Source organism: Bufo bufo, chromosome 1 (assembly GCF_905171765.1).
Source record: "Bufo bufo chromosome 1, aBufBuf1.1, whole genome shotgun sequence".
In the NCBI taxonomy this organism is placed as follows: Eukaryota; Metazoa; Chordata; class Amphibia; order Anura; family Bufonidae; genus Bufo; species Bufo bufo.
Genome location: NC_053389.1, coordinates 471279768 through 471300353, shown reverse-complemented (window position 1 = coordinate 471300353; position 20586 = coordinate 471279768). Strand labels below are relative to the sequence as shown.

General features: G+C 42.4%; 1 protein-coding gene across 1 annotated transcript in view; it reads left to right on the top strand.

The window, feature by feature from the left end:
* FGD6 (FYVE, RhoGEF and PH domain containing 6) overlaps nt 1-20586 on the top strand; it is a 90812-nt gene that overhangs the window by 16261 nt on the left and 53965 nt on the right. Inside the window, exons 2-3 of the mRNA XM_040408919.1 lie at nt 9032-11099; nt 17109-17253. Of these exons, the coding sequence (XP_040264853.1) occupies nt 9032-11099; nt 17109-17253 (2213 nt within the window). The remainder of the gene's footprint in view (nt 1-9031; nt 11100-17108; nt 17254-20586) is intronic.

Here is a 20586-nt window from a genome sequence, read left to right as displayed (position 1 = left end):
AATATGTGAAACTTGGTAAAATAAAAAAAATTTGATTAAGAAAAGTGTGAAAGTCTAAGGCCTCTTTCACACGGGCGTTGCTGGAAAAGGTGCTGGTGCGTTGCGGGAATATGCGCGATTTTTCCGCGCGAGTGCAAAACATTGTAATGCATTTTGCACTCGTGTGAGAAAAATCGCGCATGTTTGGTACCCAAACCTGAACTTCTTCACAGAAGTTCGGGCTTGGGATCGTTGTTCTGTAGATTGTATTGTTTTCCCTTATAACATGGTTAGAAGGGAAAATAATAGCATTCTTAATACAGAATGCATAGTACAATAGGGCTGGAGGGGTTAAAAAAAATAAAATAAAAAATTTAACCCACCTTAATCCACTTGCTCGCGCAGCCCGGCATCTCTTCTTTTTTGCTGTGTGCAGGAAAAGGACCTGTGGTGACGTCACTCCGGTCATCACATGGTCCATCACATGATCCATCACCATGGTAAAAGATCATGTGACGGACCATGTGACGACCGGAGTGACGTCACCACAGGTCCTTTTCCTGCACACAGCAAAAAAGACAGACAGAAGAGAAGCCGGGCTGCGCGAGCAAGTGGATTAAGGTGAGGTTAATTATTATATATATTTTTTTAACCCCTCCAGCCCTATTTTACTATGCATTCTGTATTAAGAATGCTATTATTTTCCCTTATAACCATGTTATAAGGGAAAATAATAATGATCGGGTCCCCATCCCGATCGTCACCTAGCAACCGTGCGTGAAAATCGCACTGCATCCGCACTTGCTTGCAGATGCTTGCGATTTTCACGCAACCCCATTCATTTCTATGGGGCCTGCGTTACGTGAAAAACGCACAAAGAGGAGCATGCTGCGATTTTTACGCAACGCACAAGTGATGCGTGAAAATCACCGCTCGTGTGCACAGCCCCATAGAAATGAATGGGTTAGGATTCAGTGCGGGTGCAATGCGTTCAACTCATGCATCGCATCCGCGCGGAATACTCGCCCGTGTGAAAGGGGCCTTAGTATAGGGCTTTGTGCTAAATTCATTTATGAATTGCAGTAAGATCAAATCTTCAATCTGGGGAGAAGCATGGTTGATTATTTTTATTTTGCATTGTTGCATTTTTTTGGTCAAATTGGAAAACCATAATGAATAATAAAGAAATTATTTTACTCTAACTCAGTATACAGATAAAAACTCATTACCAGTATTAAAGGGGTTATCCGACCCCTGAAATGCCTCTCCTACTGCCCGATCCCCCTCACACACAACGTACTTACCTCGCTCCCCAGCATCCAAGTCTCATCCGGTGTCGGGGGGGAAGGGGCAGCAAATGGCAGGCGGTGACGGGGATGAGCCTTTCTAGCATCGCAGGTGACGCTAGGGAGGCTCATCCCCATCAGCGCCTGCCATTTGCTGCCCCCCCTCCTCCAGGAGCGACTCGGGTGCTGGGAAGCGAGGTAAGTACATTGTGTGTGAGGGGCCCGGGCATATGGGGGGAGCATTTAAGGGGTCAGATAACCCTTTTAACTGGAAACAGTGAAATAATAATAAGTACCACAATGATAACCTGCATAGTACCACCACCTCAAAAATCAGGGACCCATCTGTTTTTTTTTTGCACAGACACAGGAAAAAAAAATCCTATTTTTACAGACTGCCCAGGAATTTATGGATGGTTGGCAACATTGAAGTGAGTAATACAGAAAACCTTCCTACTTCTGCTGATCATAGGCAGGAGTTGTAGATCTATTAGCTTACACAGAAGTTTAAGTGATAAAATTAGGAACAAAAGAAGTCTACGTGCTGCTTACAACCGATGCCCCATAAAACACACCCTGCTGTTGATTGCAAGACCTGGACAGCTGAGAGACCATTTCTGAAAGATTTAGGGTCAGTTTTCTTTGAGTTAAAAGTGTATGGACTGCACTGAACGGAGATTGGAGGTTAAATGAGACGAGGCACTAATTGATACATTGGGGAAAAGACACTTGAGGGCAATTTGTTTCTTTATGTAATGAGTCTATGTTTCCTGCACTTAGGTTATTCTGTTGCAGATTCCATCAAAATTCAGCACCAAATAGCACAGCATGCTGCACTGTTTTTGTCCAGTAAAATGATGGATACCATTACGGAAACCCAACTCATACCATTACAGTCAATAGAGTCTGTTAGGCGCTGTTGGTGATGTCATGTGACCAGGGGTGGATTGGGAACTTAAAGGGGTTCTCCGGGAATTTAAAAAAATAAAAATACTTAAATATTACTGTATTATAAATATATTCACTAATACCTTTTATTAGTTATAATGGCTCATTTTCTCTAGGGAGCAATCATCATGAGAAATAAAATGGCCGCCATCCTATTAGCGCACACAAAACATGTCCTAATGACACAGCAGGACAGGTTACTTCAGAACACTGAGGTAAAGAGCTCCCTCATCCTCCTCTCTGCTCTACTTGTCAGGGATTATGATCTTATCATCTGTATTCAGGATCTTCAGCTGAATCTCTGTAGGAATGGAATTCATGAGGAGACATGACGTACAGAGAGAATGTGGATAATGAGCAGTAGCATTTGTATGCAGTCTCCATTACCACAGCCCCACTTTATCACAGTCTGTCCTGTCCGTCCTCTCTACTTTGTCTCCTCATGCATTCCATTCCCACATATATTCAGCTGAAGATCTTATCACGTGTATTCAGGACCATAATCCCTGACAAGCAGAGCAGAGAGGAGGAGGATGAGACAGGTCTTTACCTCAGTGTTGTGAAGTAACTTGTCCTGCTGTGTGATTAGGACAGGTTTTGTGTGTACTAATAGGACAGCGGCCATTCCCCCTTCCCCCCTAATGTTTGCTCTGTAGACAAAATGAGCCATTATAACAAATGTAAGGTATTTTGGAATATATTTATAATAAAGTGATATTTAAGTATTTTAATTTTCTTAATTCCTGGAGAACCCCTTTAAAGTGGCCCTGAAAAAAAAACAAAAAACATAAGTGTCACCATGTAGGAGTGTCTAAATTGACAGGAGTTGGGGCAACAAAAGTGGAAGGGGTCAGCAATACCATAGTGCAAAATACCATATACCACAGTGCCGCACAATATATTGCCCCAAAAGCTTTCCCTCTGTGGTGGCCATTAATAGAGGCCATTTTCTCTCTTCCGCTTCCAGTTGTCTCTGATTAAGATATGGAGCAGGGGTGCTTAGGAAGCGAGATGTGGCCCATAGTTGAATTCAGAAGGACATGTGTGGTCACTAGCTGGGTACATGAGTACTTGATACTCCCAGCATTAATTAGACAGGGGCTTGGGCGGCCCCCTGAGCATCGCCTACCGGGAAATTTCCCTGTGAATTCTGTGGCCAATCCGCCCCTGCATATGACAGATCCAACACGCTCTAAATAGTTTAAGTATCCATTAAATAAGAAGGAAACTATCAGTTTGAGCATTATAATCTACTGCACCCTTTTTTGTACTTTAAGGAAAATTCTGTGCACCCACTCATAACCATTATCTGCATAAATCATTACCATTTCATAATATCACTTCCTACATTATGAAGCAGAGTGCTGAAAACCATCAACGCTTTATTTAAGGCTTCATTCACACGTCCGCAATTCTGTTACGCATTTTGCAGAACGGAATTGCAGGGCCCATTCATTTCCATGGGGCCGCACGATGTGCGGCCCGGATTCGGAAATGCGGACCCGCGCTTCCGGGTCTGCATTTCCATTCCCGAAAAAAATAGAACATGTCCTATTCTTGTCTGCAATTGCGGACAAGAATAGGCATATTCTATTAGTGCCAGCGATGTGAGGTCTGCAAAATGCAGAATGCACATTGCCGGTGTCCATGTTTTGCGGATCTGTGGATCCGCAAAACACTTACGGACGTGTGAATGGACCCTTATCCTGGGACAAGGTCTTAAACCAGTTTCACTTCTGGAAAGCACTCTGCTGTTCAGTTGCTACACTGTAGTGAATAGGATTTTGTGAATCCCATTCAATCTGTCACAAGGAAAATCATGGTTAAAGGGAACCTGTCACCTGGATTTTGTGTATAGAGCTGAGGACATGGGTTGCTAGATGGCCACTAGCACATCCGCAATACCATGTCCCCATAGCTCTGTGTGCTTTTATTGTGTAAAAAAACCGATTTGATACATATGCAAATTAACCTGAGATGAGTCCTGTCCCTGACTCATCTCACATACAGGACTCATCTCAGGTTAATTTGCATATGTATCAAATCGTTTTTTTTTACACTAAAAGCACACAGAGCTATGGGGACTGGATATTGCGGATGTGCTAGCGGCCATCTAGCAACCCATGTCCTCGGCTCTATACACACCCTGTGACAGGTTCCCTTTAAACCAGGCACAAGGTCTTGTAGGGCTAACTTGACTGAATGTAATGATACCATTCACTTAGAGATCCGTTGCTTCTTTGTGGAGAAAAAGTACTTTTAATCCATCTGCAAATGAGTCGTTAAATGCACCGAGGATGGGTCCATGCCAAGCTGCTTCACCTTAAGGCCGAGTTCACACGAACGTGTGTGGCCCGTGCTTGTGCTGCGGCCCGCAAATTGCGGGCTGCAATGCACGATCGCCGGCCGTAGGTCAGCCGCATCGGATGGCGGACCCATTCACTTTAATGGGTCTGCGATCCGCCCGTTCCTCAAAAAGATAGAACATGTCCTATCTTTTTGCGGAACGGAAGTACGGGACACAACCCCACGAAAGCACTCCGTAGTGCTTCCGAGGGGTCCCGTTCCGTGCGGCCGTTCCGCAATTCTGGATTTGCAGACCCATTGAAGTGAATGGGTCCGCATCCGTGATGCGGAATGCACACGGAACTGTGGCCGTGTATTGCGGCCCGCAATACGGCCACGGATCACACACGTTCGTGTGAACTAGGCCTAAGGCCTCATGCACACGACCGTATGTATTTTGTGGTCCGCAAAAAATACAGATGACATCCGTGTGCATTCCGTATTTTGCGGAACGGAACAGCTGGCCCCTAATAGAACAGTGCTATCCTTGTCCATAATGCAGACAATAATAGGAACGGACATACGGAATAGGAATGCACACGGAGTACCTTCTGTTTTTTTTTGCTGACCCATTGAAATGAATGGTTCCGTGTATGGTCCGCAAAAAAACCTGAACAGACACGGAAAGAAAATACGTTCATGTGCATTAGCCCCAATTGACACAATCAGCTTTGTCGCCTCTCCCTGTCAATCAAGAAGGAAAGGGAGAAACTGGCAGAGGAAGCAGGAGGAGCAAGGGTGCACAGTGTGGCTTGTGCCTGCCCTCAGTGCACTTAACTGTTCATTTGCAATAGGTCACCACCTTTTTATGGTGGCCTAGTCTAAGCGCTGCACAGGTCTCCAGTGCCACACAGAGCCAGAGCCTGGCTCTCGCATGAGAGTGCTTTAAGATATTATTACACCAGCAGATGTCATACAGATCGAGATTAACGATTGAAGATGTAGTGATTCATTAACGACAATTTTGCTTATAATACACATAATCATTCGTACTTGCTGTCGTTACTCGTTTGCTGAAAGATCACGATGGGTGAGTAATGAGCGATTTGCCTATTGCAAATGAGAAGTTAAGTGCACTGAGGGCACCTCAGCTCCTGCTAACACTCCGGACCAGCAGAAGCCGTTTAACCCCTCAGATGCTGCGGCCAATAGTGACCGTGGCATCTAAGTGGTTTAGAGGGATGAGATTGTTGGGTGCTGATGTCTTAGGGTACATTCACATATGTGTATAGGAATTCAGCAGGCAGTTTCGGCAGCCTAGCCGGATAATGGTGTGTACCGCCAGATCCCCATTGACTATAATGGAATCTGGTGGGAATCCGGACACTTTCTGGCGAAATGCCGGCTTTTGGCTAGACAAAAAGTTGTGCGTGTTGAAACTGGCCATTATAGTCAGTGGGGTCCGGCGGTGCATGGCATTATCTGGATCTGGCGAACTCCAGCAGGCTGTTTTATGCAGAGGATTTGTAATTGCATATATGACTGTAGCATTAGCATGGCAGGTCTCTAGGTCTGTCTGCAGTGTATGTCCTATCAGGCTGTGCCAGAGGAACATTAGCAGTGTATTATAGAAGCGATCAGAAGATCGCTTGTCAGAGACCCCTTTTGGGACTAATAAATTGTAAAAATGTTAACGTTTCATCAAATAAAAATAAAAAAATGAAAAAAATTGCTTAGTCACAGACGCCCAAAAACAGGTCACTAAAATGCTAAAAGTACTATTTCTCCAGACGGATGAGTTAAGGTCCTTTTTTACATGGACTGATTATTAAGCAAATTATTAAGGATGAGTGTTTCTATAAACACTTGTTCCCAATAATCTTCCTGTGTAAAAGGCAATTGCCATTTATTCATACATCTGGCGATCGTGTCTTTCTCCAGACCCCGAAAATCATTGTTCCTGTGCAGCAGATCTTGCTGTCTAGACATCCTCTGAGCAGGAATAATGGTCCTCTATGGGGAGAAGCGATCGCTATATCGATCTCTTGCCCCCATACCTCAGAGGTGATTGCTGCATATAAAAGCAAACTTCACCTACGCTGTTGATCTGTCAGATATCGGGAGAGTCTGCTTCTTTCCCAATAATCTGCCAGATCATCTATACGTGTATACGACCATATCCTTTTTGCTGTGTGCAAATTGCAGCTCTGCAAAAGATGGACACCGGATCAGCATGTTCTGCCTTTTGTTAGAAATGGACAAGAATCCGACATGTTCTGTTTTTTGCGGGACAGTGGAATGGAAATATGGATGCTTAATGCACACGGTGCTGCCCCATTGAAATTGAATGCGGACCGAAAATACGGTTGTGTGAACGTCCCCTGAGTGAAAGGTATCATTATATTGAGCTGAGCTAGCCTTACAAGGCATTATGTCTGATTTAACAGTGAATTTCCTGGTGATAGACCCCTATAAAAAAATGCAACATAATTGCGATATTTTAACACCAGCAAGCCCTATTGTTTCCAGTTTGTGGCTTTTATTGTTTTCAAAACGACATGTGAAGAGCATTATTGTGGCTCTTAGGAATATTTTCCTAGTGTAAATATAGTAAAGGGGCTTTCCAAATTATTTAAAAATGTGCCTACGGCTCAGAATTGTGATAAAATAACAAAAGAAGGTATCCCCCTACTGCTTCTATCACCGTTCTCTGATCCCTGCTTAAAAAAGGGTATTCTGGTTTTCTGGTTGTTAAATTAAAATGTATCCTCTATCCACAGGACAGGGGATAACTATTAGATTGGTAGGGGTCCTACTAATTAACTTTCTCATTCATATTTATTAATAGATGCCTACCAGGCAGTGGCTGCGCTCCTCGTCCATTTATATGCCCTGGCACCTCCAGGATCATGTGGTGTCCATTGTGCATGTGTTCCTGACCTGGTTGCAACCCACAGCGTATTCGTGAGAATGAATCTCTTTCCACAGCACTAGCTAGAGATACATTCTCACGCATGTACCGTGGATTGGCTAGGATGTTGTGCACAATGTATGGCACGTGGTCCTGGAAGTGCCAGAGCATATCATCTGAGCAGGAGCGCAGCCGCTGCCTGGTAAGCATCTTTCGATAAGTATGAATGAAAAAGTTAATACTGTAGTGGGGGGGTGGGCCTTATAAGGTTATAATTATGATGGTATCAATATTACAAGAAGGTATCTTGTGTTGGTACTGGGCTATTCATTTTCCGGACCTTTGCCTGTTTTCTGCTTTAAAAAAAAATCTTGGCTACTTTATGCTGAACACTTTTTTCACAAGTTCAGGACATGCCACGTAGATTATTTTTTTAAATAATCTGCATCAGAAATGTAAGTCTGAAACTTGGATGTGCCAGCCATTCTGCATGTGGTTTAGCCCCATTGTCTTTCAGTGGGGCCAATCTGCAGATGTTTCCCTGCTGCATGTTGTACACCACTCACTTGCTGCAGAACGTCAGTGGATTCTATCAGGATTTTGACTGGAATCCACACAAAAAATCTAAATCCTCACATAATTGCGAGTATGTGACCTTCGCCAAATGATGCAATTCCTTATGAGGAGTGTGCATACAGCAGTCTTTGTCTCTACAGCTTCAAGTGCGGTTTTTATAGCAAGATCTTGGGGTTTTCCACTGGATCTGCCAACAGTCTCATGCCCTTGATGTTTCCTTGAGCTGCCTATGATGTGTGTTATGTTTGCACATGTAGATGTCTTTAATGATCCATGCTGGACCTGTATACATTGCCATTACTATGTGCAGCTGCCTGTAACTTCACTGTGTAAAGGCAGCACAGGAAGACCGGCGAGCCATGCCTGTTCACAACACACATGCTATTTTTACTTCAGTTTCTTGTAGGATACTTTGACTCACATCCTTTCTACATATCCGCTTACTGTAAAAATGTTTCTCCTAAAAGTTTGAGATTTTTTTTATTCCTATCGCAAATCATATTTTTTAGTAGTTTTTCATTCAGCTGCATTGTATCAATGGTGATAGTGGGGTCAGCATAATGTATTTGTGCAGATTAATACTTAAATCAGTGATGCGTTTGCAGTCCCATATGGATATATTAGTTGTGTAGCCTGTTATTTAATATTCGTGGTACATATTTTGCACTGTGAGTATTATATTTTGGTGGGGATGGTTACTTAATCTTGGATATATAATATTATTTACTGGCTGCTTGTTAAGTTCTGATTCGACTAGTTGTGATGATATATAAATCATAGTGGCCTAGTGGCTGTGAACACTGGTGGATCCATTTGTCAGATTGTATATTTTAAAGGATATTTAATAAAATGAATACTTTTATGGGAATTTGATGGATTTTGATCATTTATTGGGGCTATTATGAAATATTGGTAATAGTAATAAAGTACATCTGTCCATTTTTTTAAAATGTAAAGTATTATTAGCAGTACAAATCATAGGATATCACTAGTAATAACAATCACATTATTTACTATTTTTAACTTTTTTTTCTCTCTACTACAGATATGAAGAAGCCTCCAGTAGCCCCTAAACCTAAAAAGGTTGTGGGTCAGAAACCTAGCCCACCACCTGTTGCACCTAAGCCAGATATAGTCCAGCCTAAAGTGGTACCAAAAAAATCAAAGCCCACAATTGCCCCAAAGCCAAAGGTCATTAAAGGTTCATCGGATGGCAAACATAACACCATCAAATCAAGTACTGAAAGCAAGGAGGAGCACAAAAGCTCTGCAAACCTCATCCATAAACTAGACCCGCCAGCCAGTAATGAAAGCGCCTCCTATATTATTTCACCATGCTGCTGTGATACTGACTGCAGCCACAAACTTGAAAATGTGGAGTACTTGCAGAAAAATCAGAAAGCAATAGAACAGCTAGAAAATTTAGAAAATAAAAAGATGTGTGGGCAGCCTATTCCATGTGCAAGAACGAGGCGAAAACCTTGTAGTCAGCAGGCAAAACCTTCAAAAATAAACCAAGTTAGTTTAAAGGCCAGCAATACATTCAAGGGCGTATTAACACATAATGTCCTTGTTAATGGTTATACTGGCAAGCAAGAAAATGCTGAAGAAGACATCAAGAACACCAGTTTCAACAGTTCTGGTGGTAATACCGAAAATGGTAGCAAGTCCCATCATCAACCTACTGCTTCTTCTTCCAATGGTGCTTCTCCATTTCACTCAGTTTCTGAATCCATGGATAATGTGAAACATTACAATGGTTTTTTACCTGACGACGAACCATTAAATACAGAAGGCAATGCAAAGGTCAACTTTGTACCACGGACCCCTCCTCCTCACAAAAAGCTACCTGTTCCAAAACCAAGGAAGCCACGCAAACCATGTTTAGTGCGACAAGACTGTGTGGATAGAACTGCAGAAAGTAGTGAGAACTGTGTTCAAACAAATGTTGAACAGGTACAAAATGGAGTTGACCATTCCACAGAACACACTGATAGACCTGTAGCAGACAGGGAGGTCCACCTAAATTGCAAAAGCATGTGTAGTAAAGATCAAAATGGAGATTTGCATCAGAGTTCGGGTACTGTATTGACTCCAAAAGTTCCAGATAGAGAAAGAACTGGGACACATGTTGAAGAACTAACAAATTGTGAAGAAAGCAGCAACTTTAAAAGGTGTAGTACTCTATCCATGAGTTTACCGAAGCAGCTGAAACTTATTTATGAACAGCAATCGCCTGGAAAGTATACTGCCACAGAGAAGAATCATGGAAATGTACCTACTGTGAGTTCACCAAGAGTTGCCCCTAAGAAGCCACAAAGATACAGTTTACCTGCAGCTGGCCTGCTCAAAAAAGCTGTTTCAGAGGAGAAACTCCTGAGTTCCAGCAATGAGGGTCCTTCAGATGGCGCCACAGGACGTGAAGAATTATGCTGGACTTCTGAGAAACCAGTATGGAAGTTGCAGCACCCAATTTTACCTTTCTTGGGTAGTCCAGAGACATTTAAGACTTCAAATAATGAAACCCCTAACCCCCTGACCAAGCCTAGGGCTAAATCTTTATCTTCTGTTGATATGGATAGAATAGAAAAACCCTTGCCTGACAGTCCTAAAAAAAGCTCCTTAAAGAAGTTGCTAAACCTGAAGTTATCTGTATGTCTTATAAAAAGTGACTTTCAGAAATTTCTTTCTCGAGGCAATCTTCTGGCAGACAATGTAACGTCGGATATATTTTCTTGTACTGGGCACTCTACATCCCCCACTTTAGAGAAAAAGATGAAGACTGCAAAAGCGCAATCTGCTGATTCTTTCAGTCCTTTATCAAGGAAAAGGCAGAAACAGAAGAATGAGCTTAACATTGAGAACGACCCGGCCTCTGCGTCTTTAGATGAGAATCTGCTGGTAACACACACAGCACAGGTAGCATCTTCACTGGATAAATCGGACCCTGACATACCTGAATATGAAAATATTTGTCACTATGAAGAAATCCCAGAATATGAAAACCTGCCGTTCACTCTAGTATCGGATGTAACTGAATGTGACGCAACAATTTATGAGGTGGAAGACCCGAATGAAGCTAGTTCCTCAGCGCCCATACATGTCACCCACAGGTAGGATTCTGCTCACTGATCTTTTCTAGGTGCAGAAAACATGTAAGTTTAAAGGTGGGGAACCTTTTGGTAACTAAAGCCCCGAGTTATGCCTGTTTTACACTGGCGTTAATGGTTTCAGCAGAGGAACAACCTGCCAGATCTGTAACTACCATGTGCAGCCGTTAGCTGAATGAAGTCCGTTCCACCCCATTCACTATAATGGGGACTGGTGGAGATCCGGCCGCAGCACGGCATATATGCAGAGGCAGCCGGACAAATACCGCTGCATCGGATCTCCGCCTGTCCATTAATGCCATTGTGAAACAGGCCTTAGACTGTAGAATTCTAGTCTTTTCATTATTGGGCATTTGCACGGAAAGTTATACTTGAAGGGGTTGTCCAGAATTTCTTTTCCTTTTAAATATCCCCTTATCCATTGGTAGCTGTGAAAAACATCTGTACTTGCCTGCTCCCTGCCTTTCTGTTTTGTCTCTGAGGCTCCTGGGCTGTCTTCACCACAACTCTGGTCCTCGTCTGTCAGCTTCTGTATAGATGGGGGTCACATGCACTGCTGCAACCAATGACTGGTCTCAGTAGTGAAATGTCCCTAAGTGGCACCTGACCCTGCAGTGATGTGCTGCTTGGGGACATGTCACTGGTGAGGACAGTGGTGGTGGAAGTTGACAGGCAGGGAGTGGAAGTCCAGTGAATACAGACCAGGGGCCATGTAGCTGAAAAGAGCAGCTGGGAGTAGGCCCCACAGGGGGGAAATTAGAAAAATAAAATCTTGGAAAACCCTTTTAAGACTTTAGATGTGTGATTCAGCTGGTAAGTCGTGCTTATTTTGTTATTTTACCCCATCCCCTGCCTGTGCCCTAATTCTTCTTATCTCGGACAACTTTTGGTTTCAGGTTGAAATCTGTGGCAGAATCTTTCCATAGCAGAGTAACTCATGCTGATAATCTTCCAGGTTTTGTTTGCTTTACTTAGCATTGTTGTTTGGTTTTATGCTAAAGGCCCTATTACACGGGCAGATTATCGTTAAGATAATCAGTAACGCGCGATCATCTGGCAGTGCAATACTGCTGCCGATTACCCGGTGAACAAGCGTTTGCTCGTTCATCGGGCAATCTTTTAACATTTAAAAAAATCCTGGTTTGCTGGCGGCAGATCGCGATTTGTAATATGCACTCTGCTGCCGGCAGACAACGAGACAGTATAAGGATGAGCGATGCATTAGCGATCTATCGTCCCTATACTGAGGAGGAGATCGCTGCATGTAATAGCAGCGGTCTCCTCCTCTAGTGAGTAGGCGATTGACGGGAGGGAATAGGGCCCTAAGTTTCTTATTTAGGAGACCTGTAATAGGGTATTGGTCATTGCTGGGCACAATATGACAATATTCTACTGCAGGTTTCTTCCTCCAGTTGACTCTTATCTCCGCCCCGTCTGGCCTGCTGCTCTTTCCTGTACTTGTATTTAGAGACAGGCATTTTGTGAACTGTAAGTTTCCTCACGTTGCTTTCCAGCAGTCTGTGCCATTCAGGAAGCTCTGTCAGCTGACATTATTCCAAAGATAACTATCTTTTCCACAGGGTATGTTGTGTTTTTTTCCCGGATACTTCTATGACCGACAAAAATGTTACCCATAGAATATATGAGCTTTTGCATAAACTGGCATTTAGTGAAAATGCCAGTAATTCATTCATATAATACTGTTATAAAACCACCATTTTATTATTGAAGCAAGCGGATGTTGCCTTATGTTCAAAGACACAGTAACTCAACCCTTTCCCCGAAGTTGGTGATCAGCACTATATATTTTTCAAATGGAACCTGTTCTGTGTCTTCTGCTGCTCTGAGTGTAGTGATGGACATACAGGTTACACTCTGCAGTATGTGGCCAGACCGCAAAATACATACGGTCATGTGCATGAGCCTTTACTGTGCCTCCAGAGAAACCTGTAAATAAGCGGCAGAAGGAGTCCACATCCCATGAAACTTTTTGCTGGCCATGTGGTATAGAATGTAATGTGTAAGTTCTTAAAAAAAGAAAAAAACTACATTAGAGTCTATTCACACGTCCGTAGCGTGTTTTGTGGATCCGCAAAACACGGACAACGGCAATGTGCGTTCCGCATTTTGCGGACCGCACATCGCTGGCACTAATAGAATATGCCTATTCTTGTCCGCAATTGCAGACAAGAATAGGACGTGTTCTATTTTTTGGGGGGAACGGAATTGCGGACCCGGAAGTGCGGGTCCGCAATTCCATATCTGGGCAGCACATTGTGCGGCCCCATAGAAATGAATGGGTCCGCAATTCCGTTCTGCAAAATGCGGAACGAAATTGCGGACGTGTGAATAGGGCCTAAATCCGTGTAAATGACGGAACGCCCAAGTTATAAGAGTATGTTCACTTGGCTGAAATAGACGCCACAAATGCCCATTGTAACCCTCAGATTTCAGTGGATTTGTAGATTATATGTCACAGATCTCACCTGGGATCATCCGTGTGGGGACACCTGCAGTGGTTTCCATGCAGAAACCACACCAAGAAAGGAAATCCACCGTGTGAACATGCCCTATGGGACCTGACATGTTCCTTTTAAATTGTCAGCAAAGTCCACGAAAAAGATCTATCTGTTTTCCAAGTATTTAGCATATTTGGTGACAGACAGGCTGCCACCATACATAGTAGATTGATCATTCCTGCCAGAATGATTAGATTTGTTTGATATTTATCCAAGGCATATGGTCAGCTAAGGCCTAGTTTACAGATACCAGTGATTTGTGCAGTGATTTCCATCAGTGATTGTGAGCTAAAACCAGGAGAGGAGCCTCCACAGAGAGAAGGTATAAGGGAAATATTTTAGACCCTCGCATGGTATTGGATCACAATCACTGATACAACTCGCTAAAGTGTGACAGTATCATTATATTGTCTGACTTTTAGACAGTATAAGGGTTCATGCACACGACAGTATTTTGCGTTCAGTATACTGTCCGTTTTTTGAGTTCAGTATGCGGTACATATACTGAACCATTCATTTCAATGGTTCAGCAAAAAAAACTGAAGTGTCTCCGTGTGCATTCCGTTTCAGTATTTCCGTATTTCCGTACCGTGAAAAGATAGAACATGTCCTATTCTTGTCCGCAAATCATGGTGCTTGGCTCCATTCAAGTCAATGGGTCCGCAAAAAAACGGAACACATACGGAAATGCATCCGTATGTCTTCCGTATCTGTTCCGTTTTTGCTGAACCATCTATTGGAATTGTTGAGCCCAGCCCAATTTTTTCTATGTAATTACTGTATATGGCATACGGAAAAACGGAATGGAAACGGAAACCCAACGGAAACAAAAAACGGAACAGCGGATCTGTAAAAAACGGACCGCAAAACACTGAAAAAGCCATACTGTCGTGTACATGAGCCCTTAGGCTGGGTTCACATCTGCGTTGTGAACTCTGGCACTATAATCCGGTCACTGTATCCAGCGTACATACCAGCTACAGACAACATTTTTTGTCCGGCCAAAAGATGGCATATATGGTGGAAAGCAGCTGGATTACCGCTGGATATCATTACAGTGAATTGGGATCTGGCGGTGCACGATGGTATCTGGCTATGGCTACTTTAACACTAGCGTTCGGCAGGGTTCAGCAAAAAAAACGCTTCCGTTACTGATAATACAACCGTCTGCATCAGTTATGAACGGATCCGGTTGTATTATCTGTAACATTGCCAAGACGGATCCGTTATGAACTCCATTGAAATTCAATGGAGGACGGATCCGTTTTCTATTGTGGCAGGGAAAACGGATCCGTCTCCTTTGACTTGCATTGGGGGTCATGCTCCGCATCCCAGGACAGAAAGCAAACTACAACATGTAGCGGTTTGCTTTCCGGTATGGGAACGCAACTGAACAGAACGGAATGCATTTTGGAGCATTCCATTCCGTTCTGTTCAGTTTTGTCCCCATTGACAATGAATGGGGACAAAACTGAAGAGTTTTTTCCGGTATTGAGACCCTATGACTGATCTCAATCCTGGAAAACGTAAACGCTAGTGTGAAAGTAGCCTGTGCCGGATACAGTGATGTGAACCCAGTGTTACTGAATTCGGAGCATTGATTTCGGGTAGTTGCACACCAGCGATTGAGAGAGAATGAGAGCTCCGGCAGGCTGTTCTGGCCGAAAACAGCCTGCCGGATCTCTGAAACGCTTGCCATGTTTCACTTGTGTATGAAAACTGTCTTTATTTATTTAGTTTGTTTTTGCCATGATTTTTTTTTTTTTTTTAATTAACACAAAAGCAAGGTATAAACCTGGCCTGAGGCTGTGTTAAAAGTTTTTAAAGGGAATGTTTCATCTGAAAATGACCTATCTTTTAAAATCAAGTTTTTATGTTTAACATCTTTTTAAACAATTTTTGATGATGTTATTTATCCATGTCAACATCTATATTTAAACAAAAACCATAAAATCCTGCAGTTATCGCACTGGCCACTAAGCCTAATAATAGGCACCACTTCTTGGTTTATACAGATAACTTTACTGTATATTATTATTATTATTATTATTATTCTAATCCTGCCTGTAATGATAAAGAGATATCACCTCGGTGTATAGAAAGGACAGGATCCACCATTCACAATATCACAGCTTATCTACTCCCTCCTGACCTCTGCACAGGTCACAGAGCATGCCTAGAACACTCTCCCATAGAAGTCAATGAGGTCCCCTCTTGACTACTGTGTCTATGGCCCATGGGGCTGCTGTAAAGCAATAACAGCCCAAGCAAGATGGCCGTCCCCATAATCATGTTCGGGAAATAGAATAAAAACATCTGTAATATGAAAATAAAAACAGATTAGAGAAAAAGGATGTGTGTCACTATCTGGTTATAACTGGCAGATACAATTTTGGTGACTCATTCCTTTAAAGATGAGATTTTTTATTTTTTTATTTTTTTCAGGAAAAGTTTTCTATACATCATGTGATGTCCCAGTATGTTTCCAAAGTTATACTCATGGCTTATATACATTGGTCTATGCATTTTCTTTGACCATTGTCCTTGGGGAAAGGTCAATTGTGGTAATCATTTAATGACCCGAGTTCTTGGTCCATAAGCTGGTCTAGTGAAAGGAAACATCTGTGACATTTTCAGCTGTACTTTGCATTTTACCAATGACTGCTGATGGAGAACTAATTATTTTTGGGACTGGTGATAGTTCCTTATTAGATGTAGCGTTTCCGCTCTAACTTTGTTATATCCAGCCAACCTAATTAGGCAAATATATTAGTGACTCAAAATTGTTGGGTTACAGAAGGCCTTTGTATCTCTGGAGGGTGGGAAATGTTCTAGCTTTATAATTTGATATGAAACCTGGTATTTAGAGCACATCGGACAAATATTCAGATTATAGAAACACTTTGGAATGACTAGGAACTTACAGTTCAAAGGGGCTGTCAAGGACTGACGTGCTTTTTAGTGCCACCCCCTCCCAGCCACACCTGTAAAGGGAAGAATACTTATCTGTGCTCCACGGCCCTGTTCTGTGGGTATCCATCCGATAACAGATACACCAGCATGTTCAGACTTCCAATATAAAATGGAAAGCTTGGCCCCGTGACTGCTGGGGGCAGTCACAGGCCTCAGCAGTGATGTACTGTTCAAGGCGCTGTGACTGCTGAGGCCTGGGGTTGTCCGCCTGCGGTGACCTGGTGCAGGTGAGTGTTCAGGGGCACAGATTAGGACCCTCGGGGTTGCCAGCTCCAAGGTCAGACAACCCCTTTTAAGAGTGGCGTACAAAATGTTCTTACTTTTGGCCACAAGCTTGTCAGTGTCAAGAATCCTAAATGTTTAGATGCTAGTAGCAACTTTCTAGATGATGTGTCTTTTGAGTCATTATTTTATTACTTCTGCTGGGTTATCATTTGAGGAAACAGAGGGATTAAATGTTTCTGTGAGCAGACTAGCATTACCTGTACTTTTTCTTCCCCCCCCATTTTGTTATTTGCAGTGAGCCATCACTAGAAGATCCTGATGATGATGATGACTTGGGCTTTGCTCACTCTGATGAAGAGGAAATTATAAATAGCTCAGATGAAGATGACTTCAGCTCTGACTCTAGCAAAACTGATCTTGATAACCTGGAAGAGAAATTGGTGTGTAGAGTCATCAGCAAAACTGAAATCCTTATGTGACCAAAGGTTCTGCATAGCTGGAAAACCCTTGTGACTAACATTTCCTGTGTCCTCTGGCACAGTAGCATGTGTGGTTTCAACTTTTCCTGATAATGCCAGCACCTTATACATCCATGTGCAGTCTTAGGGAACCTGACCCATTGAAAGATCATGCTGATCTGTAGGTAGGCACGAGTGTGTGTGTGTGTGTGTGTGTGTGTATATGTATATATATATATATATATATATATATATATATATATATATATATATATATAATTTATTTCCATTAAAATCTATGCTCTTTTTATGATTGAGTATAAAAAATATAAATCAAGCCGCAGTGATCATAGTGCTTACTCAGGCAATCCTCCCTGTATCAACAAACCACATCCAGAGGGGAGAAATAATTGCTAAAACATAACTTATAATAGAACTATTAAAACAGTTATTGATATGCCAATGTTCCTAATGTTATTAGATATGCATGCATGTCACTTGTGTGACACTTATAAAATAGTGTCACAAAAAAACACGTTACTGCCAATTGTGTCAGGTGAGTCAGTCCTAGGCATCAGTGTTATACAGTGTGGCCCATAAAAAAGTAGCCCCCCTCCAGCGATAGTATGACAAGATGAACGAGCAAGTGGATTGTTTTTCTTTGTTTTTTAATTACCCAGAAGTCACAGAAGATGCTGAAAGTGGTCCCCGTTCACATCTTTGCATCTTTGGGCACATAAGATTATGTTGGCTGATACTGCTTGTGATGCTGTGGATAGTGTTTGTGATGTTTTCCTTGAGTTCATCCAGGGGATGTGGATTGTTAGCGGACACTTTCTGGTTTACATTTGCCCACTGATAAAAATCACTTGTGGACAAGTCTGGGGAATGTGGTGGCCATAACCCCTTGCTCACAGTTCGCTCCTCCGTAAACAGTTCATGAACGAGTGTCAGTGAGTTCTGTGGGGTGCGGCATGTTGCCCCATCGTGTTGGGAAAAGCAGGACATTTTTCTTCTTCTGCAGCATCACAAGCAGTATCAGCCAACATAATCCGACGTGCCCAAAGATGCATAGACATGAACAGGGACCACTTTCAGAATCTTTTGTGACTTTTGGGTAATAAAAAAAAACAACCACCCACTTGCTCGTTCATCTTGTCATACTATCGCTGGAGGTGGGCTACTTTTTTCATGGTCCACCTTGTATAACCTAAATAGCTTTACCGGATTCCAGAAAAAACTGTTTCAAAGAAGTTACCAGTTAAAGCAAAGGGGTGGTCCCAGTCGGTTGATAGATAATGAAGTTGTGGTACAAGTGCTCATGGTCATAGATGGTAAATAGCCCTAAAAAATACCCTAATTCACTGCCCAGTGAATAAGGGAATTTGTGAATTTGTTTTTGCTACATAGGTTACTTCTAAAACTAGTTTTCTTTGTTCCATGCATTGACATATAGGAGGGTAAATATTAGAATCAGGAATATTCCATTTCAGTACATGAAACCAACAAATAACAGCACAGCTGACAGCTGTGTTATCCATACCACTGGCCAAGGTCCGGAAAATGCTTTCTCCAAGGTCTCTTCCCTTTTTTTTACCATTAGTGCAGGAGTTGCTTTAAGTTTTATGTAAACTGAGATGAGATATGTGCAAAAATAACAGAACCATTTCCTTTCAATAAGAGCGCAATATATCTTCTGTGTTTTATGGGTGTATGTATAATTTTATTTAATTGTATCTAATATGTATCTGTATGCATTCCAAAAAAGTTGGGACGCTGTGTAAAATGTAAATAAAACCAGAAGGCAATGATTTACAAATCTCATACACCCATATTTTCTTCACAATAGATCATAGAACACATATCAGATATTGAAAGTGAGACATTTTACCATTTCATTAAAAAAAAAATGAGCTCATTTGAACTTGATGGCAGCAACACATCTTAAATTTCGGACAGGGCCATGCCTACCATTGTATAGTTTTAACAACAGTCTGTAAACATCTGGGAAGTGAGGAGGCCAATTGCTGGAGTTTGTGGGAGGAATGTTGTCCCATTCTTGTCCGATGTAGGATTCTAGCTGCTCAACAGTCTTGAGTGTTATTTGCCAGATTTTCTGTTTCATGATGAGCCAATTGTTTTCTGTTGGTGAAGGACCTGGACTCTTCTGCGAAGCCATGCTGTTGTGGTGGATGCAATATGTGGTTTAGCATTGTATTGCTGAAGTGTGTAAGTTCTTCCCTGAAAGAGATGTTGTCTTGATGGGAGTATGTGTTCTTCTAAAACCTCTATATACTGTTCAGCATTAATAGTCCCTTTTCTGATGTATAAGGTGCCCACGCCATAGGCACACATGCAACCCCATACCATCAGAGATGCAGGCTTTTGAACTGTGTGCTGATAACAAGCTGGATGGTCCTTCTTGTCTTGAGTCTGCAGAGCACGGCATCCGTGGGTCCAAAAAGAATTTTCAAATTTTGATTCATCTGACCACAGAACAGTTTCCCATTTTTTAACTAAAATATTTTTATTAGAAGGTATATCAGACAAATAATACAAAATGTGGTACTGCAATACCAAGTAAGCCCCGCGCAGGGGGTAACCAAGAAGGCAATAAGCCAATATGCAGTCCATTAAGAGTATCACAAAAGCAATGAACACAAAAACAGAGATAAAATCGGTAATAATAACAACTTTGGTCCCAGTGAATAAAAACGAAAAAAAAACAAAAAAAAAAACAAGATACAGCAGCATGGTGGGGTATCTCGAAAGAATTGTTAAAGGTCAGTATCCAGCACTCTGTATATGGTCAGACAATTCCCCATTCACAGCATACCATAATCTAACCTATGCAGGGTATGGGAGGACGACAGCTAAGGCCGCCACAGTTTCGAATATGCCTCCATCGTGTCAGTTTGGATTGTTGTGATCTTCTCATAAATGGCCATTTGTCCATTCTTTGTGTGACTTCTGGGACATTAAGCATATTAGTGCGCCATTTTGCTGCTATGTGAATACGGGGCGGCTAACAAAAAGAGTTGCGGCAGTTTAAATGGAGCATGTCTCAGTCCCACGGGCCTGTCCCTAAGGAGGCAAGTAGCTGGTAATTTGTGGAAAGAGATGCCTAGAAAGCCTGTAATGATGGAACATATATTGGTCCAGAATGTGCTAACAACTGGACATGCCCACCAGATATGGTACATTGAGCCTACTGAATCACATCCTCAAAAACAGAGGGGTGAGACCGGGGGATAGAATCGATGCAATCGCTCGGGGACCATGTACGTCCTATGAAGGACTTTAAGTGAGGTGTCA